Raw genomic sequence first — 26,806 nt, 5'->3', positions numbered from 1 at the left:
ATTTATTTGAGTTAAGGACTCAAGCAATGCTCGGTAAATTTTCTAGTAGCTAAATAAATACAAAATGTCACTTCCTGAAGGCAACAGGGGTTCATGCAAAGCTGGGAGTTGAATTCATATTACTTGACTCCCAGCTCCAGATCCTCCAAAATATGTAGGTACCTAAATGTCTTCGAGGAGCTGAGCAATAACACATTTAGTGCTGTCAAGGGACCATGTTGCCCTCACAACACCAATCAAGACAAATTATTTCTGTTTGTTCCAAAGATCAGACTCAAAATGTTTTAATTTTTAAAATATAGATTTGACCCTAAAAAACTCTGAAGTAGTTTTTTGTTATAGTAGACACCCATGTATCTGAAGAGAATGAATCACTGGGGGAAGGCATGCAAATTTATTCAGGCAAAGGATTTTTACGGTGACTGATACCATTGGAGAAAGAGGAGACTGTCCCTATTTTTGGATGACCACGTTTTTCATGTAAAAATAGATTGAATTGATTTCAATTATCAAGGCTTAAATGATGGAGGATATTGAACGAGAGACTGCAGCCAAAGGGAAATGACAGTTGGGAATGACAAGAGTATGGATGATGGGGAGGTGTTGATGTGGTGATGGGAGGTCAGGTAAGAAGAGTGTGGGTGACAATGGGGTATTTTAACAGTGTTGGGTATTAAAGGGGTGTGGATGACAATAGGGTGTTTGGATGGTGTTGGGAGTAAGAGGGCTTTGGGGACAGAAAGGGTTCATGCAAAGATGGGAAGTGGGGGTGTGGAGGCATTCAAACAGTGATGGGAGGTTGCGTTAAGAGAGCTGTGGGTGACAAGGGGTGTTTCGGGTAAAAGGGCTGCAGGTAAAAGGGAGGGGTTCAGGCAGGGTTGGAGGTAAACTGGTGATGGAGAGGTGTTCACACAGTTGGGGGGTAGGGTGTAGGAAGGGTGTGGGTGATGAGGAGGTGTTCATGCAGTATTGGGGATGTGGATGAGAAGGGGGTGTTCGAGCAGTGCTGGGTTAAGAAGGGTGCGATTGACATAGGGATGCCTAGGAGGACAGCAGAAATAATGCCTAGGAGGACAAGGGGTATTTGGGTGGTGTTAGGGTGAGATGACGGGGGATGTTCGGGGACTGCGGGATAAGAGGTTTGGGTGAAAAGGAGTGTTTGGGCGCTGGGGAACGAGGATGTGGGTGACTAGGGGGCGCTTGGGTGGTTTTGGAGAGAGGTTGTGGTGACAAGTAGGGTGTTCGGTGGTGCGGATGACAAGGGGCTGTTCGGGCGCTGGGGATGTCTGTGGTGTGTTTGAGTGGTGTTAGGGCGAGGGGGTGGGTGACTAGGGAATACGGGGGCTGCCAGGAGCGACACTCAAGTAACGCCGCGTCAGCCACTCTGACTTGTGGCCGGTGTTACAAGCGGATTCTTATACGTCACGCGAGGAGTGACGCCCCGAGAGCGCCCCTGTGACCTCACCAGGCTGTCTCGCCCTCTGTCCTCTGTCACTCGCTCCGGGCACCGTCAACAGCGGCACGCGCCAACCGCCCCGCCTCCAACCGCCCTCCCCTCCTTCCTCCGCCTTCTGAGTGGCCCGGGCCAGGAGGGGGCGTGACCCAAGGCAGCGGGGCAGGGGCGGAGCGGCGGTGGGCGTGTCACTGGCGGTGAGTGACAGGGCGGGGCGGGGCCCGGGGGAGGCGGAGTCAGACGGGCCGAGAGAGCCGAGCTGTGGAGCGCAGCTGAGGGGAGACCGCAGACACCGACCCGCTTCGGCCGCCGCTTGCCAGGTAACAGCCCCACGGGAGCGGGGCCTGGCTGGAGACTGTGGGGCGGCTGCAGGGCCCGGCTGTCCCGCGCTAGGGCGGGGGGCTCCGGGCCTGACTCCCGCGGTCCGGGTGTGGGGCACCTCCTCGCAGCGGCCCCGGCCCGGTTCCGCACCCCCCTTCCCGTATCCGCGGCAGCGCCGTCACACCGAGCCCCCCGCCCCCAGGACCGGCAGAGCAGCTCCCCCCGCACCCGCCACAGCCACCCCCGCCAACAGCCCCCCTCCCGGAGCACCGCAGCAAGGCTCTTCCCCGGGTCCCCGCCGCTCAGTGTCCCTTGCCCCCAGCGCCACCGTCACCCCGGGCTGCTGTAGCGCCGCACCACTTCCTCCTCTGCACCCATCCGGCGCAACAGCAGCCCTCGGCACTAACACTCCCCCTTCCTCCCCCAGCAGCAGCAACAACAACAGTCTCCTTCGCCTCCACCAGCCACACCGCCTAATCCCCCATTCCCGGCAGGGCACAGTACAACCCAGTACTCCCCGCGCGCGCACACCCGTGGCTGGCTGTGGGTATTTGGAGAAGCTGGCTTGCGCCACGGGGGGTAGTTTCATTTCCTGTTGTGAATGTGGTTTTACTTTGTTATCCCTCCCCCCCCCCCCACACACACACTCCCCCTATATACATACAAATTATCCAGCCGACACTTCTTACCCTTACCCACCATCTCCACCCTGCAAGATAAATAGTACCCAAAGAATCAGCCCTTGGACTGATCCCAAAGTAAGAGGTCCAGAGATAACTCTCTTGGACCAGTTATCCTTTTGTTCTTCCATCTCAGCAACAACACACTTCCTACTCCAATAAAAACCTCTAATACACCTTTCCATTTTTTAAAAAAGTGGCACAGAGTGAATTTGTTTGGATCAACACATCCTACCCAGTGTAATAGTTTCAGCTACACAGTCTGTTGCATTAATTTCCATCCAGCCCCAATTGACTCTGTTCCTGTTCAGTCCCTCCCATAAGGTAAATCTAGGGAACACCAGGGGTATCAGTAACCTGCAAACATGATAATACTATTTGAATGGTGGGTGGGAGAACAACCACTCTCTGTGGGGTTGCTACTGAGGGGGTTGTTCCTCCTGCCTTGGTAGCGTGCTACCTGTGACTCAGACCCACAGTACTTTTGTGTTTCATGTCAGCTGTTTCCTCTTATTTGTTGTCAAGTTGCCTGTGCTTCTGGTAGAGCCTCATTCTCAAACCAGACATAGACTGAGTGTTAACTGATTGGCTCCTGGCAGCCCACATGACCAGTATCAGCTGTTGGATTGCTCTGTCTCTTCCTCCCCACCCCTCCCCCTTTGGTTTTCTTTGTGTACAGTTTAGGTTTAGATAATAGAGGCTGCTCTGTATGTTCTGGGTCTTGTGGGTATGAGCAAAGGCAGTAGCGCATGCTCTTGCAGTCATCTGCAGTGGCTGCTCTGTGAGGAGGATTCTAGTGCTGCAGTGGTGATGCTATTGCTGTAGCCAGAGCCCAGCTTACAGCCAAATATAGCAGTAGCCTCAGTGACTAAAACATTTATCAGAGAGGAGCAGGCTCTGCACTTTTTAAAAATTCTTTAATAGACTTCATTTGAACAGCCTACATTCATAAACTGCTTATGAAACAGGAAGAACTAAAACAGAATAATCAGTAATTTGCTTTTGAAAATTGTGACAACTGATAATTTTGTTAATATAAAATGCCTTGTTTCAAAATTCCCTTCCAAGTATATATTCTTTTTACCTGTAGGTGCAATTTTGAGGCAGTTGACATGCACAGTTTAGGTTTCCTTTTATAAAAAACAGTTATTACAAAGAATTTCATGACTTAACAAATTGTAAAACTTTATTGTGATTCTGTGTGCAAATACAGCTTTCAGAAACAAAGTGACAGTTTAAATTCTTGTCCCACTGCTTGCCACGCTCTCCCTCTCTCTGGCAGCTTTTGCGGCCAAAGACCGTAAGAGTGTGATGTTGTCATTCTGTCACCCTGCACAGGGAAGGGGGGGATTTTAACATAGCTACAGTCTTTCCAAGCCAAGATGGGACCCTGACAGTAGCACTGACTAAAATAAATACTCAAATTGTTCTCAGTATTTGCACTTAACTTAGTTTCAACAGTGAAAACCAGAAGTATAAAGGCTGAGAAGTTGAAGAATAATTTACTTTTAACATTCTTTGATATGATGAGTTATGGATTAGTACCACATAGGGATGTTAAATGTAGGTTAATTGGCTAATTAAATAGTTGATGCAATTTACATCGACTGTTCGATTAGTCGATAAGAGTGCCTCCACCTTTGAAGTGTAGCAACAGCCTCAGGGCTGTTGCTACACTTCAAAGGTGAAAGCGCTATGAGGAGAACGAGGCCAGTGGGGGACTCAAGCAGTCTCCCACTGGCCTTGTGCCTCCTACGGCATTTCAAAATGGCAGCACTGCATGGAGCCTGGAGTTAGCTGAGTCCCCAGCTGACCCCAGGCTCCATGTGGTGCTGCTGCTTTGAAATGCCAAGGAGAGCCTGGTGTAAGGCACAACTCGCCGTTTCAAAACAGCAGACCCTGAGCTCCATGTGGCACTACTGCTTTGAAATGCTACCTGCAACCCAGGCCATCTGGGGAATGCCCAGGTGGCCCCAGGCTGCACACCGCATTTCAAAGCTTCAGCTGTGCATGGAGCCCAGGGTCTGGCCCCGGACTCCACATGGTGCTGCTATTTTGAAGCACCTCCATCCTCTCCCTTCTCCCCTCCCTCCCTCCCACCTTGCTGTCTCTTTCTGATAGAGGCGACAAGGGGAGAGGAAGCGACTAGTGTATCAACTATCCGATAAGCAAATGCTTTCTCAGATAGTCAAGTAGTCATTCACATCCCTAGTACCGCAGTTAAGGAAACTTATTCTTTGATAGTCATCTTAACTAATCCTTTTTACGAAGACACTACAAGTGACAAACAGAAAAAAATATTTTTATAGCATCCAGGAGGGCATATTATGCATGTTAGCACATCTAGCTTCAGATGATACAAACAGTTTAACCATTGACGTAGTTGTTCTCTTTGGTTATAGTGACGTGGTGTATTGTCTAACATGGACATAAGCTTACTGATTTACTTTCTCCTATTCTCTCCTCCCATATCCCTTGCCCTTCTATCATGGCATCCTCTTTAGCCTGCTTATGATATGATATTCAGCATGCAGGAAATACCAAAATACTGGAAGTGTGTTATGAACAATCCATATTGCAAAAAATAATGATCTTGCAAGCAAACCTATTTCCTGACCTTTCAAACTTAGATAAAATGTTATGTGGCTATGTCAGGTTTCATATAAATCCAGAAAGACCCCAATACTGCTAATGGATTAGCATGGCTAGTCCCAGTTGTCTGCACAGCGCTGTATTGAAATCAGTATAATTCTGACTGAGTCTAACATTTACCTACACAGAGCCATTTTCAGGATTAGGGCCTTAATGATGTGTAGGCTTTATGTTTCTGCTTCTTCTGTTCCCCCTCCCCTCCAACTTATAAAAACTGTTATTTGTTTAAAAGCATCTTTTCTGTTTATGCCTTTCTGAAGTGTCATTCCATCTGTCATGAGAGATGTTGAATCAGCCTTAAGTAAACCCCATGTCCTTAATTGATAGTTGACGCTTTGAGTTTCTTCAGTGCTAGACTGATCTTGATCATCTAATTATTACAAATTTCACTGCAGTTACATTCAAAATCAATTTTGTCTAACAAATTTTGGATTTGGATCTCTTTCATCTGACCTGGATTCTCAGGGAACTAAATTATTCATTCCAAGTGTTTTAATTCTGGAAAACATTTTAACTGAGGCAAACAAAAAAATCCTAAGTAATGTCTATATATCAACACAAACTTATAATGCCTAAACTAGTATGAGAGTACCACTAGTCTTGAGTAATATATGGCATGTTGGTTTCTTTTTTTTTCTTTTTTTCCCCAAAGGAGCTATTTTAAAACACTACTAGATTTTTTTTTTTTTTTTTGAAAAATAATTTTGTTGCACCTTCCATAGAGTAAAATGAAATACTAAGATTAGGTTAAGGAATCAACAAAGGAAATAAAAACATGTAAAGTCTGAATGACTTAGACATATACAAGATATTATTGCCTGTAGTTTGTCTTCTAGTAGTGATGACTAATGCTGAGAGGTGACATTTTAATTTCTAGTTTTTGTAATTTTGTGTCTACAGAAACATCCTTTGTAAACTTCTGTCACCCATTACTTTCCCATTATAACTTTCAAAGTATTTAAATATCTTTTAAACTATACATTTAATTCCCTATAAAAAGGTTTCAGTCTTGTGTGGAGTGAGAGATGTGGGGTGTGCCTGAAAGCTGCGTCAAGCAGGTAGGATAGCAAGACCAGAAATGTTACTAGAAGCCTCAGACAAACTTGCTAAATATTGTACTTCCCTTTTCAGTCTTTGCTGTAAAATTGTGGTGGTTCCCAATAATTTAAGTTATCCAAGTTCCTTTTCTAAAATTAATTTGTGGGAGGTGTTTTGATTTGTCTTTTTTTCCCTTTCAGTGGGGACCTAGTTAGCATGATATTCTTTATGAATGACTTCTTTGGTGTCTAGGTGGAAATATTATACTATGAACTTTTGGTAATATTGATATTCTTAAATTTTAGGACCTTTAGCTGTCGTCAAAATCTTTTAGTGTATAGCACCACTTAAATATTTCTATAGTGTAAGCAAATTTCGAAGTCCCTTTCCTGCCAGCGTGTGTCAGTTCTACACGTTTGTATGTGAATATAGTTGTTCAGTTTTCACTGGCTTATTTTAAATGTCTAATAAAATATTGGTATTTTTAGAATGAAGATTAGTACCATTTGGACACTGAAATTAATTACATATCATTTGGGCATCTGTATTTAACATGTATAACTTTTTGTGAAAGTTAATGAAGGGAGACTAAAGTTCACTATTCTTAAAATATTTTCAAAATTAATACAAAACAACAATCAATAAACAGTTAATTTTTGCTCATCAAAGACAGTTGAAAAATCAGGGTCTAAAGAGGTAATCCTGTGATTTGGAATTTAGGTAATTTCTGGCTGTGGACTTTCTGTGTGAACATGACTTCATCCCTGTCTCTCCCTTACCCATCTGTGAAACAAAAGAAATAGCTCTGCCTTGCCATGATACTGTGAGGACATGTACATTAATGTCTGTGGTGTTGTGCTGGTGCATAGGGCAATAAAGAACACAGTAATGCAAATTGTCAGCTGACCTATCTTCTTTGATACAGGCTGTCTTGTTTGTTTACTACATCAAACACTATATTCAAGTATCAGGGGTAGCCGTGTTAGTCTGAATCTGCAAAAGGTGCCACAGGACTCCTCGTCGCACAAACACTATATTGATGCACTAGATTGGCACTGCTACAATTGATGCAGTGGGTTTAAATTTAGCAGGTCTGTTGAAGATATGTTGAATGGATAGGTGAACACTCTTATATTTATTTGCACTTACCTTACACTTTTTTTTTTTTTTTTTTAAAGTCCATGACAAAATGTAGATGCTTGTGTAAGTAGAGGTAAACTATGTCAACTGCAGGTACATTATTCATATAACCAAAATACCATAACTCGGGTTGACTTGCCACCATAGTGTAGGCCAGCCCTCAGACAAAGATGCAAGAGTCTTTATACTCCTATATCAAAATAACCTGAAGAAATCCCGTATTGGGCCTATCCATAATAGGGAATTGTATTGTGGAAATTTGCATCAGTGAAACTGACTGAGTGCAAATTGCAGTAGTGCAGAGCATCCACATTAGCTACCCTGTTCTAGGGGGTTACAATGAAGTGCATATGGACAATTATGTATTATACATGTTCCTTTTTTTTTGTTTCATTGCCTGCTTCAATTTGTTCTATCCTGCATAAGGATGCACGCTTCATAAAAAGCAGAGTTTACACCAGGCTTGGACAAATTACGGCCCGCAAGCCAGATCCGGCCCCCCAAGCCACTGGATCCAGCCCATGGACATTGCAAAGAGTCCCAGGCAGACTCCCCACTTGCCTCGTCCCACCCACATACCACTCAAACACAGCTGTGGGGTGGTTTTTCTTTAAAATCTGTGAGTCGGGGGGGGGGGGAGGGGAGGAGGGAGAAGCTTTAGGAACTTCTCCCACGTCCAGCACAATCCCATTAGCTGGTTTCTGTCTAGAAACCAGCCAATGGGAGCTGCCTTTTTCAATAACAGGCAGCCACAAAGTACAAGGGGGTCCAAAGCACATGGATGCAGCCTGTGGGGGGTCAGGACAGGCAGCAGTGTCCCTTTAAGCTGCTGGCAGTACAGCTTCACAGGTGATTAATCAGCCCTGCCCAGTCAGAGGCTCAGGGTTCCATGAACAGAGTTGACTGACTGGGTAGGGCACCTGTGAAGCTGTGCTGCCATGCAGCTTGGAGGGAACACTGGCAGGCAGGGAAGCTGATTCAGGAACAGCTGCTGGTTGGTAAGTCTCCTAGCTAGAGCTTGTCTTTAGCATCCCAGCCTTTCGCCTTCCCCAATGCTTTACCCTCCTCTCGGGCCTCCTACTCCGCATACACAAATCCTCTGACCCCCTCCTGTACCCATATCCCCTTCCAGATCCGGCACCCCAGTCGCCTGCCCCAGATCACAGTTCTGAAGTCTCCCTCTGTAATCTGGTTTTAAAGTCTCTTTGTAGTAAGACACATGTTGACAGGTCTTTAAAGAGGGAGACTTTCCGAACTTTTACTTATGCTAAAATTTGACACCTTGCAAATGGGCCTTAACATAGATAATTACCTTACATATTACAAAGACAGCCTCCCCACGATTTGATATTCGTAGTAACTCCAGATTAGCCACTTATTGACTCTTACAATAAGCAATTTCCTCTTCCTTGTCTCTTCCTTGTCCCCTTGCCCCTACCTTCTGTTCTATGTAGCTGATTCGTTAGTTTGTAATTTGTTTACTTTTTTCATTGTATCCCTCTGTTATTAATGATCATGCCAATTTACTTTCAGAATATGATCTGAAGAAGTGGGTCTTCTCCACGAAAGCTCATCACCTAATAAACTATCTTGTTAGTCTTTAAAGTGCTACATGACTGCTTTTTTGTTGTTGTTTTACCAAGACCAGACTAACACGGCTACTTCTCTGTTACTATCAAGGAGGATGTATGTCTGTAGTTATATCTATGCACCAGTTATATTTAGGAATTGTATATGGTGTGATATTCTTAACTTTGCTGTCAATTTATTAAAACTGCCAAAAGATAATAGACCTTGTTCTTGTGATTGTATGTGTTGCTTACCTATAGTTTCATGTCTTCCTGTGAGTTCTAAATCTAGATTCTAGAACAAAGTTATCTCTGTTGAACTTGAAGCTGTAACCACCAAACTCACTATATTATAATGGTGCTAAAATTAACATCAAATACAATTTTAAAAGATTATACTGCATATTCACTCAGATGTAATGTTGGAAGATTATCAGCTCCTGCTGTACTTGCTATTAGCTTGACTGGGCCTGGAGGCCCGGATTGTATTTTGATGAGCATAAACACCTTTGGGAGGCACTGCTAAGACGGTAAGGAATTGACTTTATTTTCATTCATTTATCCAATAATTCTTGGTTTTTGTTGTGCTCTTTTTGTGTTGCTTTGTTTTGTGGCTTAACTATTAGTTTCTTTCTCGCTTGTATTTCTTTCTAGATACAAAGTTGAAATGATCTGTACTTGGTTCCAGTGTGAGTACCTCTTCTCAGCCTCTCTAAATGTGGCTCTGAGTTTCTTCTGTACTTAAAGGACCATGTTGTGCTCCTATGTTGTGCACCACTTTTCCTTAAGGGAATGATAGTGAGTGCTGGAGGACCATGGGAAGGTAAAAGAGTTTACTTGGCAATATGAAGACTGAAGTCTGCATTTCCTTTAATTAGCAATCTTCTTCAGTTTTCTCTCTTAGATTCCAGGAATGGTGGGAGGTGGTCCTGAAACAGTGGCTAGACTGATGGAACAATCCCTAAGTGAAGCAAGTTTGTATGTTCAGGGGTCCATTGTCAAAACAAATATCAACAGGTGGTGTATTTTCAGGTGATTCTCTGTGGGACCAAAATCTCAATTGTTAGAATGCTTTTTAAAAAGTTAATAAAGTTTATCTTGCATTATGTTTCTTCTGTCATCTGTTGCTTGTGTGAGTAGAATGGGTAGAGGACATACCGGGGAAGCTATGGTACTCTTGAGTGTCCAGTAGGTAAATAGCTTAATCGGTGACAGCTATTTGCCCTGAGCTGACATCTGCAATTCACTTAATAAAAGTCTCTGTTACTGACTCTGAATCACTTTATTCAGAATAATGATATTCACTTGAATATTGGTCATCTAGTTTCCAAATGTTAACACAACAAGCTTTGAACTTTTCCATATGGACATTGAATATCTTGCACATATTTATTGCATGGCAAAGAACAGATGGAGCTGCATAGTTGCTTTAAGGAAAGTCTGAGAGACAAGAAGTCTCTACCTATTCCTCAGTTTCTGCATTTTGGATCATTATCTGTGAATGTGTCTGGTAGTACTTGTAGATTCTTCAAGAACAGCATGGAAGTAGCATAATTATTAATAGCTGTGCTGATGCCTTCAGGGTTATGAATGTCAGCAGAGAACTTGAACTATTTTGAGAAGTCCATTGCAGCTATTTGTATGTAGATGCATGGAGACAATGCTGGACAGGTTTATGATCTTCTTTCATTGGAATTTAGACCTCCAGTTATAAAAGTCTAACTTTTTTTCAACAAAGGCATTAGTTTCTGCAGAGTTAAAGCCTTAGTGTCTCATTCACTGGAGAGAGTTCCCACTCCCATTGGATACCTCTTCCACGGGATGTTAATTGATCTAATTTAACTTTTTTCAGCTTTATCTTGAGCAGTATTCTACCTTCCATTTAAGGTCACTGGTTACTAGCCTCGAAGGCAGAAAGGCAGCTTTTTACTTCTTCTTCTATATTGTTGTTTGACATGCTTGACTACAATCCAACCAAATTTCTTTCCAGGGCTTAACATCAGTATATATGAAAGAGTAGACAGCCTTTGTTCACAGCAAGATATCTTCTCTACATGTGTATTCTGCAGACAAAGTAGTGCTAAACTGGTGCTCTCCTGAAAAATTTCAGGGAAGCCTCTCAAGGCTAAACGCAGAGTTTTCCTAGCATTTTCCTGCTCCTTTTTAGCGACATAGCTGGTCCAACTACTCAAGATCAAATCAGTATCCCTGTGCAGATACGAGATTGGTATCCACATTGATATGTGCAAAAACAATCTGCGGATTCCACATCTGCATATGCAGATACTTGTGGATATCCAAGAGTTTGCCGGGTTCTGTGCGCACAGATTCTCTTAACGAAGGATGCAATGACAAACTATCAATTTACTCAGAACAAAATCAAGGTGATCCATTTCTTTCTCGACTATGGCAACTAATCCCATCTGAGATGCAGTCATAGCTGGAATGCCCCGGAGCACACGGGCAGCGGACAGCCCAGACGCGTCTGGGCTGCCCGCTGCCCGCGTGTTCCGCCGCTTTGCTCCTCTTCCCCTTTTTCTGCAGACCAGGGGGACGGGGAGCAAAGCAGAGCAAAGCCGTGGAGCACGCGGGCAGCGGACAGCCCAGACGCGTCTGGGCTGTCCGCTGCCCGCGTGTTCCGCCGCTTTGCTTCCTGTCCCTGGTCTGCTGGAGACCAGGGAGAGGACCCCGTTCGTAACTGCGGATCGTCGGATCCACGTAACTCGGGGACTGCCTGTATTCCAGATCTTTATCCTTGCAATAGAGCTGATGTTTGTAATGGGGAAGATGGGTATGTGAATTTTTAAAATGTTAGTCAAACTTTAATAAAGATTATATTAATTGAAGGTAATAGATTTTATAGAACCTTACAGTTATCTAATCTGACCTCGTGTGACAGGCCATAGTACCTCCCCTAGTAATTTTTGCATTAAGCCCAGAACGTAATCTGAGCTGTAGCTCATCTAATGAAGTTGGTTTTGTCTGCGAAAGCTCATTATACTATATATTTTTGTTAGTCTGTTAGGTGCTACAGGACTACTTTTTTTTTTAAAGTTACCAACTAACATGGCTACTCTCTGAGAATCTTAAAAAAAAAAAAAAAAAAAAAAATATTCTGTCTTCACTGAAATGTGGTGATGAAGAATCTGCTTTTGACCAGGATCAGTGTCAGACTAACTAGCCTGTAGTTTCCCAGGATAATCCCATTGCCTTTTTAAAAAAAAATATTTCCACAGCCTTTGCTTTTTTCCCCAGTCCTCTCGAATTTTCCTGGTATTGCAGGATGTTAATTATTAATATTAGTGATTCAGAAAGCTCAATTTTTTTAATACTTTTGGATGCAAGTTATCCATTCTCGCAGACTTAAAAGAGCTACTATTTGTTAAACTTTTTAATATTTTCTTTATTTACCAATAGAATAGAGTATTTCATTGTAAGATCATCCAGCTTCTTTTCAAATATAGAAGAAAATAATTTGACTATTTCTGCCTTTCCATAATGATTTTATCATCCTTGTCCCATGTCGGCCCAATACCATTGCTGGGATTTCATTTGTTCCTGGTTTATATTTAAATAATTCCTTCTTGTTGTCCTTTCATGCTTACTGGATTTTTTTCACAGCTTCTCTTTGTTTGCTTTATTAATTGTCTGCATTTCCTGAGTACTGGCTCATACTCTTTGCTATCAGCTTCCCTATTTTTCCATTTGATACAAAAATTTTAACTTTTTTATTGTGGCTTTTGCTTTTCCTCTTTGACAAGGTAAGTTAAAACCATACTAGAAAGGGATATCTGGCCACTTAAAATTCAACTTATGTTTCAGTTTACTTGATAAAAGAATTAAGTTTTTTGACAAACATGTAATTCAAACACAATTTAATACTTAAAACCTGTGTTAAAATAACTTCTGTTCAATAACAGATTGCTATTTCATTACTATACAAAACAATACAAAGCAACAAAAAAATCAGTGGCCTTATACTTGAAAAGTATGCTTTAGGTTAGGATGGAATTGTGATTTTTGTGTTTTTAATTAGTGTGTTAAATGCTTGTGAAGTAAACTATTTCAGTTTATGGGAGAGAACCTCTAGAAATAGAAACCTGAAGTGAGAAAAGATTCACCATGTCCGATTATACCATGTTTCCAAGTTGAGTGTCCTATCTCTGGTTGTCTGATGCTCAGAAGAAAACCAAACACCCTGCCTCGCACATACAGTACACCAACTCATTGTGTCATGCAGTAGTTGGGGAGGAAAAGGAAGATTAATCCATTCTGATTCTTCGTGGTAATAGAGTCTTGACCTGAAGCACAAAGAAAGCTGTACTTTAACTTAGTTTATATAAACAAAATTTTAGTTGTAAAGCTTCTTTAAAAGAGAAGTATGGAAATAAGATATTCCTCTGTATGATACAGTGCTATCCTTCATTATCTGCTTCTGCTATTGTCTGGGTATCTTCTGTGCATACCTAATGGCCAATCTTCAATATCATGGCAACTTCAACATACGTAACTTACTTTAGCTCCTTTTTGCAGGTTAGGGGAATTGCTTAGCTGCTTCAGTGATGGTGCCTAGAAATTCCCAGGAGACATGTAAACATTTTAAGCTATCAAGTTTTTAAAATTGAAACTGTTTATATATAATCTGTCTACTCGTAAAGCCTCTAGAACCAGGGAGGTGAGCCTTTTTTTGATTGGGGGGTCACTGACCTATACAAAAATGTCGGGGGCTGAGACAAAACAAAAAACCAAACCTCACTGACATGACCCCAAGCTGAGGAGACACACTCCCTACGTTCCCCTCACACACCAGAGCCTACTGGAGCCCAGCCTCATAGATTTTGTGTGCTCCAGCCCTGTGGTGAGAGGGGCTAGAATGACAACACGGGCTCCACAATGCTGGAAGGGGGCATGAACCTCAAGGAGCAGATCAAAGGAAGCCAGGGGCCATATCTGGCCCCCAGGCTTGAGGTTCCCCACCCCTGCGATATAAGGTGGATTGTTTGAAATAGTATCTGAACCTTAACTGTACTCTTATGTATATGAAATAGTATTGCCATACTTTACAACAGACTGCTAAGCATTGTGGCCCAATCTGCTTTTATAAAGGAACTAAGGCAGTGTTTAACATTTTTTTATAAAGTACCCCTTTATTAAAAAAAAAAGTACCCCAAGAGCCAGGTGCCCCCAGGCCTTCTGCTCTAACCTAATGCACTCACCCCTCCCCTAGAGCCAGGCACCCCCACCCCCTGCTCTAACCCAATGCCCCTCCCCTCACATTCCCCCGAGCCCCGAACCGGATTTATGGTAACCCTACCATTAAAGTGCCTGTTCCTGCTGCCTGACCCTGCCTTGGCAGCTTGTCTGCAGGGAGCAAGTGGCCCACCAGTCCGGGGCTCGGCACATGGGGCTGTGCGCTCCCAGCTGGGCGCCCCCCTAGCGTGGTGCCCTAGGGCAACTGCCACCTCCCCCCCGTGCTATGCCACTGATGTGGGGGGTCCTTTGGAGCAAAGCTTATTCTGCCACTTTACCACCTTTTAGCTCCTTTCCGCAACGCCATGGGGAAGGAGTGATGGGGATGCATTCTACTGAGCTGCTGGCGGGGGTGGGGGCAATGCGCGTCTCCAGGTTCAACCGCACTTCCTCCTAGAGCGGAAACGAACTAGGAGAGGGGGCTGTGGAAACTTTTTTTTTCCTCACCACCCAAACCTGCCCCCCAACTTGGAACTGCCTTGGGTTTCACCAGAGCCACGACCACAGCTGCACGCTTTTCCTGCCAGGCACTGAGGTGCGTGTGCAGCGTGGCAGTTAACATCTGGGAGCGCAGCTCCGAACATTGAATTTGCCAGGCATATGCCACCGTCCCCTCCTTGATCCCCTTGGCAGGGCAAAATTCTGGACATTTTTTGCCAAATTTCACTTGCGATGATGTACTCCCCAGACTTCTCTTGCGTACCCCTAAGGGTACACGTACCACTGGTTGAGAAACACTGAACTAAGGTGTCCTGGATGATTTTTGGCATTGCGCATAATAGTGAAGCATTACTACATGAGTGTATGTGACAAATGTGACAAGCTTGGGACATGACCAAATATGTATTAAATGACTCAGAGAAATTAATCTGTAACCATCCTGCTGATTCACAGTATTAGCTCTGTGGTAATACTAAGTGACTTATCCAAGTGTTGACTAAGATGGATGAGTTTTATTGGAATGGCATGTCAGGATTTTAGTAGAGAGAATACATTCTTAGATGGGGAGGGAGCAGAGAGTTTTGAATATAAGAGCCGTTATTACAGCCTGAGGCTGTGGTTCACAGATATAAGTTACTGCTCTCTCAGGGGCACACTGCAGGCTCACTTCATACATCTGATTGTACTTCTATTCCTTCCTGGTTCAGAGCACTCCAATTATGTCCCGCTGTGCTCATCTCCTGCCTTGTCCTACTAACATATGGCAGCAAAAGAAAAAGCCCACTGGCAAGTGTGTGCAGAGGGGTTATGCTGTGGAATATTGAACTGAATACAGGCAGTCCCTGGGTTACGTACAAGATAGGGACTGTAGGTTTGTTCTTAAGTTGAATCTGTATGTAAGTCGGAACTGGCGTCCAGATTTAGCCGCTGCTGAAATTGATCAGTTTCAACAGTGGCTGAATCTGGACGCCAGTTCTGACTTACATACAGATTCAACTTAAGAACCCCAGGCATCCCCAAGTCAGCTGCTGCTGAAACTGATCAGCGGCTGATTCCAGGAAGCCCGGGGCAGGGGCTTCCTGTAGTCCAGCCACTGGTCATTTTCAGCAGCTACTGACTTGGGGACACCTGGGGCAGAGCAGCTGGGGTGCTGCTGGGTTGGTCCAGTGGCGCCCAGAGTGGCGCTACGGGACCAACCGGCAGCGCCCCAGCTGCTGTACCACAGGCGTCCGGAGCAAAGCCGCGGAGCACGGGGGCAGCGGGACAGCCCAGACGCGCCGTGGCTATCCTGCTGCCCTCGGGCTCCGCGGCTTTGCTCTGCTCTGCTCCCCGTCCCCCAGGTCTGCAGACCAGGGGGAGGGAGAGCAGAGCAGAGAGGCGGAGCACGCGGCCAGCTGACAGCCCAGATGCATCTGGGCTGTCAGCTGGCCGCGTGCTCGGCTCTGCTCCCCCCCCCCCCCCCCGCAGACCAGGGGGAGGGGGAGCAGAGCAGAGCGGAGCAGAGCAGAGCGGCGGAACGCGTGTCTGGGCTGTCAGCTGGCCGCGTGCTCCGCTCTGCTCCCCCCCCCCCCCGGTCTGCAGACCATGGGGGGGGGGGAAGCAGAGCGGAGCACGCGCGTTCCAGCTGACAGCCCTGCGCGTTCCGCCGCTCTGCTCTGCTCCACTCTGCTCCCCCTCCCCCTCCCCCTGGTCTGCAGACCGGGGGGGGGGGGGGGAGCAGAGCGGAGCACGCGGCCAGCTGACAGCCCAGACGCGTCTGGGCTGTCAGCTGGCCGCGAGTTCCGCCGCTTTGCTTCCTCTCCCTGGTCTGCTCGAGACCAGGGAGAGGAAGTGCCCCGTTCGTAACTGCGGATCCGACATAAGTCGGATCCGCGTAACTCGGGGACTGCCTGTAGTATTGAATACTTTTCCAGAACTACAAGTGTTGGAAGGCCACATCATAATTACTCTAACTTTATACACTGAAGACAACCTGATTACAGTAATCATGCTGAGGCTTCACTGTTCAAAGTGCCATACAAAATACCTAGTAAAAACACAGTCCCCCTACCCTGAAATCGTTCCTCTTTGCTTTACATTGCCTGGCTCTTCAAAACCTTGTTTTGGTTTTGCTCAAGGCCCTGATCCTGCATTGAGTTATGCATGTGGGTAGCATTTACAATTGTGAGTACAGGTTGTACCTCCAGAAACTGGGAATCTCTGGTCTGGTAACATTGGTTGTCCACCATCTCCCTCTCCCTACCGGCATGATGCCGTGCCTGAATTCAGCTTCTATCTACTATATTACGTATCCAGGCACCAATGTTATGCACGCAATCGTGCATTGGCACCATTTTGGTCCTCCTTGAATTGTCTCAGGCCACTGAGTGGGTAAGATTTTCATATCCAGTGCACAGACGATTCAGTTATTGTATCCATTGAATTATCAAGTCTGAACAACGTCAGAGAAATCCTTGTGTGTTATTGAAATGTCAAATATCTATACTGACATGATGGTGTAGCTATGGTAACATGCAAGTGTCACTGATGACTGGTCACTTTAAAAAAATAGTTTTATATTTTATTAAAAATCTGAAGGAAAAATCTTGTTTTAAAATTAAGGGTTCATCTTGAGCACATACAAGCAAGGAAATTAAGAGCTGAGGTGGTTCGTGGCTTCTGTGCTCTGTGTGGGGGGTATAAACTTCATGATATTGACTTAAGTTGGAGGGAGAGATTTAGTTAACAGGGATATTTTAGAGTTCTGATCTGCTAGCTGGATGTTTACTGAATTTTTCATAACACATTCCTGAAAATTATAATATTTTAATGGAATAAAAAACAAAAAACAATTTGAGAACTTTCTCATTTTGGTTATGTTCTTAGTCTCTTTATTTCCATCAGGGTTAAGGAAATAAATGATAACGTAAACTGTAAATTTAGTACTTTATGATCTATTAAGAGTTTGTATATTCTTCAGCTGAATTGGCCAGCAATATGTTCGGGTCATATGTCAGAGGACGTTGTATGTGAATTTGCTGTATGGATGGAATATCTCTGTTTAATTTCAGGTCTTGAGTCTAAACTTAACAATGGGCAGAATTTTCCTGGACCATATTGGTGGCACTCGCCTGTTTTCCTGTGCAAACTGTGATACAATCCTGACCAACCGCTCTGAGCTCATATCAACTCGCTTTACAGGAGCCACAGGGAGAGCCTTCCTTTTTAATAAGGTTGGTAAGAAATTAGATGTTGAGAGCTTTTTGCTTTTGAAAAATCACATTTGTGGGGAACTATGAATCTCTCATCACGCTGTTAAAATTTCTAGGATTCAGTTGACATCCTGCTCTGTGACTTGTTTAAAGGGGGGAGGGGCTAGGGTTTTTTCCTAACTTTATTCTTTTTGTCATTGAAACCTCACTGTAAACTGCCTAAACTAATGGAATTACGTCACTTAAAAAGCTATAAGGAGGATTAAGAATTTAGTATCTTGCTAAAGTGCATGTGGTTAAATTCAAAGGAATCTGAATTCTATAATGTAAAATTCAGGTTAATTGTAATAATACTTTTACGCATAATTTCAAAAGGACATGCCTTTTATGTCTAATCTATTCCCAATTTTATTACAATGCTTTTTGTTATGATAGCTTTAAACTTCACAATATATCTACATACTTGCAACAATAGTGCCCTCAGTTTATGTGCAGGAATACCAGTGTACAAGTTGGTATCTTGCCTAAGAGTGACAGAGTTGGGAATGAGAATAAAATATGGCACCCAGGTGCGTGGTGATGGTAAATATGTAAACACCAGATTTTTATGCCAGCTCTGAATGAGAGAGCACAGAAAATCTGTGCATTAAATAGCAGCAGCCAGACCTTAGTAGCACTTTTTTGATTGCATGGTTCTTCCACGTGTATGCAAGAAATGTCTTCAGTTATAGCATGTGGAGTTCCACAGTTTAGGAAGAAATCAGTGGAAACGCAAACAGCTTGAGCAGTTGCAAGTGTCCATTTTATTTCATCAGGGAACTAACTAGAGCCAGCCCAGACCAGCTGGGTTGACCCCCTAATGACCTAACTCAGTTACTATAACAACGAGATCTGTATCTACAACCCAGTACACAACATATTCCTCCCTTCTTAATAAGAACGTCCCTTTAATAAAACAAACACTAACTATGGAATGAGAATAGACTGCCTCAAGTTCCCAGCTAACCTCCGGCATTATTTTGCCCCATCTGTGAGTTAACCTCAACTAAAGGTCCCAGCTGTAGAGGAGGCCGCCTTTCTTTAGGTGGATTATGATAGGCATCTGGCATTCTTGCATCTGAAGGTGTTATGGGTGCAGGCCTGACAATGGGCTGCGAACTTGAAGTGCAAACAGGTGAGGCTGTCAGATCAGCCTGCTCAGGAGGGGGTTTATGTTTGCCTCAGGCGGTGATGAAGGAGGAGAGTCAGGAACATGTGATTCTTGATGCAGTAGCTCACTGGCTGTGGGGAGGACGGGCAGCTCAACTGGAGACGTCTGGGGGGGGCAGGCATAATCTGTCAATAACTGATCTCCATGCTGCCACCAGATGAGATCGTCTGCAGTACTGACAGTATAGGGAACAGGTTGGCTATTTCTACGCTGCAGGCTTCTTGCTCAGGAATGGCCGTTCTTGCGCAAAAACTTGCGGAGCGTTTACACTGCACGCATATTCTTGCGCAAGTAAATTTACAGTAGGGTGTAGGAACAGAGGGCTTCTGTGCAGGAGTTATTCCTCTCCCTACAAGAAAGGCAGTGTGGATAGGCAACAGAGGTTTCTTGTAGAAAAAAAACCCTATGGCTAAAAGGGCCATCAGAGCTTTCTTGCGCAAAGGATAGTCCACACTGCCATGGATGCTCTTGCGCAAAAGCACATGGCAGTGCGTGTGTCGTCTTGTTCAAGACCTTTTGCGGAAGAACTCTTGCGCAAAACGGTTCTAGTGCAAAAATCTTGCATTGTAGATGTAGCCCTCATGTTTGAGCAATAATAGTGGCGGAGATCCATTTAGCTCCAGGAGCATAGTTCTGAGCCAAAACTAGCTCTCCAGGACTAACGGTTTGGTCTTTTGCTCTGGATTCACGCCTGATGACTTGACCTTGGTGTTGACGTTGCACAATTTGTCATGGTTCAGAAGGTTTCAGCAAATCAAAGCAAGCGGGCAGCTGATGACCCCGGCTTTTCTAATGATGGGACATTTTGGTTGTAGCATGAGGAGTGTTTCTGTAGGATAGTAAGAAGGTGTCCATATGCTTTTGCGTGAGTGAGTGTCCTCTAGCCGATTTTCAAAGCTTGTTTCATAGTCTGCCCAAACCTTTCAGACAATCCATTCATGGATGGGTGATACAGTGCTGAAGAGATGTCCTGGATCCCATTTGCTTTCATAAAACTTCCAAACTCCTGAGAGACGAACTATGGACAAGTTGTTCTGGAAGACCAAAACAACAAAAGATTCCCTGTATTTTTTTGGATAGTACTCTCAGCAGTAGTGGAACAAAATGGAGCAGAAGTTATTCCGAAGAGTAAGCGACAGTAGCAATAAAGCCCTTTATGCTCACAGTAGTTAATAGCTCTTGGGACGTCTCATCGACGTGCATCTGTAAATGTGCTTGACTCAGATCAATCTTGCTGAACTTTTGTCCTTCCAGCCAGGCCCGCAAAGAGATCATGGATGCGGGGAAGAGGGTATTGCTCTGCACACAACACTGGGTAAACAGTGACCTTAAAATCTCCACAGATCTGAATAGAATCATCTTTCTTCCGCATGTCACAGTTCTGGCCTTCAGATATTTTGGTTGGCTGATGGGTTTAGTGTTCCATTTCAGTGATTCCCCTCATATTTCTCAGATCCTCTTCAATAACAGCAGCAGGTTTCTTTAACATATCGATCAATATGTCCTTTTTTTTTTCCTACACTATCAGCACGCTAGGTCCTTACACCAGCATTCTGATGCATGATGACCTGGCTTACCACAGCGGTAACATTCCTGGCTCCCCATAGTTTTTTGGGTAGGTTCTTGGGATGCTTTATATACACCCTAGTCAGTGCACCGAGGTATTGTGCCTCCTGCATGGCCAGTTCCATGGAAACCGCAATATCAACGGCCTTCTATAGAGTGAGCTGAGCTCTGTTAATAGATGGATCCATATAGCTTCACGCAGGCCACACGCTAACCTGTTACATATGGTGTCAATTAACATCTCCTTAAATTGAGTGTTCTGCAAGCTTTTTCAAATTTGCTACAAATTATACAATTGTTTCACTTTTTTGGGGGGTGGGGGAGGATGACTCTGTTATGGAACTTATACCTTTCTGCAATTACCAATGGTTTTGGAGCATAATGTGATGCCAGGATTTCTACAATGTCTCTGTAAGATTTGGTCTCTGGCATAATAGAGAGCAGCAAACTGCATAGCAGAGAGTAGGTCTTAGCCCCTACAACACTTAAAAATATTGGCACTTTTTTCTCTTCCTTAATGTCACTTGCAATAACAAAGTTCAAAATGCTCAGTATATACGTACCATTTCCCTCTAGTCTCCTCAGAAGGTCCCAGTGGCCCTGTAAGTGTAGCCATGGCTGCTGCAACTCCCTTCTTTCTCTTTATTTTCCAGCCTCTGGGCTCCACTGATCTTAGTTTCAGTTTGCACTGTCAGTGTAACAGTCAGTTCTTACCCCCACCTTCCAGAACAGCAAAAAGGTTTGTTTTCTTACATTGACTTCAACTTCTTCTGTTGCTGGAGGCAGCACAGATATTCCATCCTCGTCGCCACTTTGTTATATCATGTGGTGTTCCACACTTTAGGAAAAAATCAGTGGAAACAGAGTGCTTGAGCAGTTGCAAGTGTCCATTTTATTTAATCACAGAACTAACTAGAACTAGCCTAAACCAGCTGGGCTGACCTTTAGTGACCTAACTCAATTACTATAACAAGATCTATATCTACAACTCAATACACAAGTTAATATGCATGGTTTCTGAAACCACTGTTGTGGTGTGTATAGCTCATATATGCAAATCGTCTTCTGTATACTACATGTATGTAAGGAAATACAGCAGGAAATCTGATTTTATACTGGTCTTAAAAAGTATTGGATATTTGGGTCCAAATTCTATTTGTGAGAAACACTGAGCTAAGGCTTTATGATTGTTGATCTTTGCAACCCTGACCTGCACCACCGTAAAGTTATAATATTCCTTAAATTAAATCTTCATTTAAATTGTCATAAACTAGTGTAAATGTGCTGAAAAGTAACTATCTCCTGTTCAGTGACCTAAACAAGTTAAAGGTGGATTTTTTTTAAGCTGCTAGGAAGGGAAGAGATCATTGGTACCAACCGCAAAGGGCATGCTCTTGTCAGCCCACTCAGTTTATCTTGAGTTGAGATTTTCAGAAATCCCAAGGGGATTTAAGAGCACAAGTCTCATTGACTTCTGTTGCTCTTAAATCTCCTCTTAAAGACTGTGTTTAGAAAAAAAAATAACTCTTAATATTTCAGTGAATAAACTGACTGATCCCTTCCTGTGAGACCTGTTGCTAACAGTGGTTTTGGTACCATGAAATGACTTGATGTCAAGGGGTTACTAAACTGTCACATCATGAGTAGCTTTATCTAATTGTTATGGATTAGTTGGGCAAACTAAATTATACTTTGCACTTGTGATTTTGGTGGTAGGATCCCACTGTGCTTGACACAGAGTATAGTCTCAGAACACTGTTGTGAAGTAGATCTTTGAAAGCGCTGTCCACCCAAGCAGGAGAACTTTGATAGTTGATAGTATTATGTTGCAGCCCCCAATATGCACAGTGTTGATGTTAAATTGTGGCTAATTGACTAGTCGAGGAGTCAATGAATTTCCATCGACACATCAACTAGTAAATAGGCACTTCCGCATTCCTCCTTTGAAATGTACAATAGCTCCTGTGGAGCGCCCCAGCTTACCATGGATTCCGCATGGCATTTCCCCAGAACCCGGGGTCAGCTGGGAGCTCCCTGGGTTCCACGGAAATGGCGCACTGAAGTCTGGGATCAGCTAGGGAGTCCCCAGCTGACCGCGGGCTCTATGCCTTGGCATTTCAAAGGGGCAGTGCCGCACAGCTGAGCCAGGGCTCAGCTGTGCGGTGCTGACACTTTGAAGTACCCCCTCTTCCCATCCTTTGCTGCCTTTATCTGATAAAGGCAGCAAGGGGAGGTAAAATCGACTGACTATCCAATAAGCATTTGCTTATTGATAGTCAACTAGTCCTTAACATCCCTAATGCACAGTGCCACAGATACTTCACTAGAGATGTAAAATCCTGTTTAATTGGTTAACCGATTAAAGGGGAATGGATTGAGGGGGCTACTCCAGCCCAGCCGTGCTGGAGGCCTTCCTCCCTCCCTGTTCTCCCCCTCTCCCCCCACTGAGTAAAAGCTGCTCTGGGTGGCCAATCGGAGCAGCCCTTGCCTGCAGTGGGAGGGCCAGGTCAAGCCTACCATGGACAGGGACTGCTCTGGCTGGCTGATAGGTTGGAGCAACCCCTGACTGTGGTGAGGGGCGTGGTTGGGCTTGCTGCAGACGGGGACTGTAGCAAGCCTCATGGGTCTGGAGCAGCCCCCTGCCTGTGGTGTGCGGGGAGCTGCTCCAGCCACTACTGGTTAACAGGAACCAATAAGCTTCACCTGTTGACCATTCACATCCCTAGCCTTCACTAAGGGCATGTCTACACAGCAGGCAGAAGTTGAATTAAGCTACACAAGTTGAGCTGTGTCAATTGCGTAGCTTAAGTTGAAATTGCTTAATTTAGCTTTTGGCAGTGTCTACACAGCAGGAAGTCAAAGAAAGAGCACTCTTCCTTCGACTTCCCTTACTCCTTGTAAAATGAGGGTTACAGGAGGTGGAGTAAGAAGTCCTCCAGCTCGATGTTATTTTGAAATAAAGGCTTTGTAGTATAGACACATTCTTTATTTAAAAATGTCAGTTATTTCAGAATAACATTCCTGTGTAGACATAGCCTAAGACATTTTATACTTTGACAGATGTTCCTTGGATTTCCTAGTAACTGGGAAATAGTTTTGAGACTCTTGCCTACAATAGGATTAACCCTTCTCCTTATCCCCTTCATGTTTTGCTTAGGTGGTAAATCTGCAATACAGTGAAGTTCAAGACCGGGTCATGCTCACTGGTCGCCATATGGTTCGAGATGTGAGCTGCAAGAATTGCAACAGCAAACTGGGATGGATCTATGAATTTGCTACTGAAGACAGCCAGCGCTACAAGGAAGGCCGTGTTATCCTGGAAAGAGCCTTGGTCCGAGAGAGTGAGGGATTTGAGGAGCATGTTCCATCCGATAATTCCTGAAGAGACTTCAGCCTCTTTCGTGGTTTTCTTCAGTGAAACTCAAAAAATAAAAATAAAAAAATCAACAAAAAAATTCTACTTATATACACTGTCACCTTAGCATCAGAGTTGGATTCATTGAACTACGGACTGGGAAAGATTGTGAGAATTTCAGATGGAAACTTCCTTTCTTTATTCCTTTTATTTTTTTCTCCCAACAGCTGTTTGTAGAGAATGTTGTTCAGATGCTATAATTTTTTTCTCCTTTGCGTTAACATCTCTTAGATCTGAGATTGTATTTGCAGCTAATAGTGGGTTGAAAGGAAAATAATCCAGTTATATCTGTTAGAGAGAAATCAATGGGTTTTAGCATGTATAAACTCTGGTACAACAACAGAAAATTATTTTAAGTCTAAAGGTGTGTTTTAATTTCCAATTTTTGGCCTAAGTTTTAAACTTTTTTTTACCCAGTCATTTCACCAGATATACTAGTTTAAGAAAAGGAATCTGAATTTGTGATGAGTGCAAAAGGTTCAGTGTTGGTACGGCTTGTGCTGGCCGTTGTGCCATATTCTTGTTGAGGTTGATCAGTAGCACAGAGCCCATTTTTTCTTGTCATTATTGACCCAAAGATGTCAACAGTCCTCATTTATTTGTATAGTCCCTTTCACCATATACATGTTGATTGGAAACTATTTTTGAAATAGGGCAAAACTGCTTGGCTTTTTTTCTTTTAACTGATGTAACTTATAAGCATAGTAATAATCTGTAATAAGTGTCTGTTTAGTCTTGTGTTGCTTTAAAAATCAGAAGTTGTTTGTGATGATGGGGTTAACTTAGTAACTACTGTTGCGATAGTGAATGTTTTTTTTTTCTTTCATCTCTTTATAAACCTCATTAAGTAGACAAATCTATTGCAACTCTTAATTCTTGTTCAAATTTATTTCTTTTTAACCCAAGACTTTGTGTTTAAAACATAGCTACTGAGGAGGAAGAAGAGGAGAATGCTAGCATGTGCATTCATGCGTACAGCATACAGTCTGCAACTTCTAAACTGCTTGTTTTCAAATGCTGCTTCTGGTATTGAAACTCTTACCTATCTCAAAATTTTGTTGCATCTGTCTGTTGTGGTGATTCACCTTTTGTCTTTCTCACCATCAGAACAGGCTTGCCTGGTTGTTAATTGACTTCATTCCTATTTCCTTCTGGTAGAAGTCAATTGTTTTAAGATACTGAAATCTTACCTCTTGTCAAAAATGTTCTCCATTACCCTTTCTTAAGGGTGCCAAACATAATGTTACTTGGGGCTATATTGACATCTTGCTAAGAACCCAATGGCTGCACCTAATCTGAATGGTAGTTATGTACTGTTCTTTATCAGAAATAAATATGCATAGATATAGTTTCTGCCTGAACTCAGATTTTTTTTTTGTTTTGTTAACCAGAAACTGATATTTGATTAACACACTTACAAACAATGTATAAGACAAGGCATCCACAGGCCTGTATCTGAGACAGCAGGGTGTAGGGAATAATATTCCAGAGTTGGTGTTGGGTTGTGCTTTGGCCACTCTGTGGCTTAAATCTGTCATCTATTAACATAGCTTTACTATAGGATTATGTCACTTAGAGGGAACACAATATAGATTCACATACCACAGCTATTTTGAATCAAGGTACATAAACAGTAGTGTAACTTGTCTCAAGTGAGTCAGCTCTTCGTGACCCCAAAAATCACTATTGGAGTGATTCTCTGCGGTACTCTGTCCTTTTGGTGTTACAGAACAATAAAATGTGTGTTGTCCTGAATCTTCCACCAGTCTGTTTTTGCATTTGATTATTTGCAAATGACGGAGGTTCCATAATAGGAGATAACAGGAGTTCAATATCTTGCGTTGTCTGAGCAGGTGGCAATAAGTGCAGAACCAAGGAATAATCGTGGGTCAGAACAGTGTTTCTCAACTTTTTTTTTTATAAAGTACCCCCAGCACCTATAGTTTTCAGACACACATTTTTTTCTATCATTGCAACACATTTGTTTAAACAACTTAATCGTGGGCAGGCGATGAAATTTTTGGGTGTAAAAAGTACAAAAATAATGAAGCACTGTAAGACTTAAAACAAAAATTCAGTTTTCTCCAAATTTCAGTTGTTGATGTACCCCCCACCCTTCTCTCGAGTATCCCTAAGGGTACTCGTACTACTGGTTGATAAACACTGGGTTAGAACTGGGTTCTCAATTTAAAATGTTACATCTTAATTAGAATTGCCAAGCTTCAACTTTAATACAACGTGATGGGTGAAGTAATATCTTTTACTGACCCAACTTCTCCTGGTGAAAGACAAACTTACACAGAGCTCTTCAGGTTGGCACTACTACTCTTCAAAACATGACTGTCCTATCTGGAAGGGTTAGAAAAAAGCATGCTATAGATCGTTGGCATTTTAATTCAATAGACCTTTCAAATGGGTGTTCAGTATCTTATTTGAAGAAATTCACAGCTCACTGAGAATTACTTACAAGCCAATGTTTTTTGTTCCTGTACCTAAGTGTTGAAAAGTTAACAAAGAAAACAGAAAGGAAACAGGTTCACATATACATGATTCCTTTAATAGCAACTGTGTGTTTTACACATTATCCGTAATCACACAACAGCCATTCTACCTGCATATCTGGAATGTAAGAGTGAGATTACAACGTGTCTTTAAAACTGAGCTTTTGTTTCTCTCTTTAAATTGCAGGAGAGAAAAATAATTTTAACTCAGTGTTTAAACTTACTTTTCTTAGCGTCTCATAAACCAGTAAGTTGCACTGAGTTACACAGAAATGGCTGTTAATTCAGCAGTCTTCTGCTTAGTCTAGACCAGCTTTCATACTGTGGAGTGCAAAAATTAATATACTCATGTTTTTCACTTAAATCATGCTCAAAAGCTC

At 43.3% G+C, this 26,806-nt stretch overlaps 1 protein-coding gene across 5 annotated transcripts; it reads left to right on the top strand.

Annotated features, from left to right (window-relative positions):
* Positions 1 to 1,496: 1,496 nt before the first annotated feature.
* YPEL5 (yippee like 5) lies at positions 1,497 to 25,274 on the top strand. Of its 5 annotated transcripts, none has more exons than XM_075925351.2 (4): positions 1,497 to 1,773; positions 9,267 to 9,382; positions 17,594 to 17,755; positions 23,668 to 25,274. In XM_075925351.2, the coding sequence occupies exons 3-4, from the start codon at positions 17,615 to 17,617 to the stop codon at positions 23,890 to 23,892; spliced, it is 366 nt and encodes a 121-aa protein (XP_075781466.1). In that variant the 5' UTR covers positions 1,497 to 1,773; positions 9,267 to 9,382; positions 17,594 to 17,614; the 3' UTR covers positions 23,893 to 25,274. The 5 variants fall into 5 exon arrangements, with proteins under 5 accessions (XP_075781466.1, XP_006118136.1, XP_075781464.1 ...); XM_006118074.5 differs by lacking the exon at positions 9,267 to 9,382 and adding an exon at positions 6,107 to 6,164; XM_075925350.2 differs by lacking the exon at positions 1,497 to 1,773 and adding an exon at positions 6,107 to 6,164.
* The last annotated feature ends 1,532 nt before the right edge of the window (positions 25,275 to 26,806 follow it).

This window comes from Pelodiscus sinensis, chromosome 3, assembly GCF_052426305.1.
Source record: "Pelodiscus sinensis isolate ZL-2025 chromosome 3, ASM5242630v1, whole genome shotgun sequence".
NCBI lineage: Eukaryota > Metazoa > Chordata > Testudines > Trionychidae > Pelodiscus > Pelodiscus sinensis.
The sequence above is the reverse complement of the archived record's forward strand: the minus strand, read 5'-3'. Positions and strand labels throughout refer to the sequence as shown.

What these genes read in the sequence shown, in the direction of transcription:
- YPEL5 (XM_006118074.5), top strand. Translation starts at nt 6,132, where the DNA reads ATGTGGGGTGTGCCTGAAAGCTGCGTCAAGCAG. An exon ending in CTGAAAGCTGCGTCAAGCAG is followed by an intron (nt 6,165 to 17,593) that starts GTAGGATAGCAA and finishes GTTTAATTTCAG; the next exon opens with GTCTTGAGTCTAAACTTAAC. An exon ending in GAGCCTTCCTTTTTAATAAG is followed by an intron (nt 17,756 to 23,667) that starts GTTGGTAAGAAA and finishes TGTTTTGCTTAG; the next exon opens with GTGGTAAATCTGCAATACAG.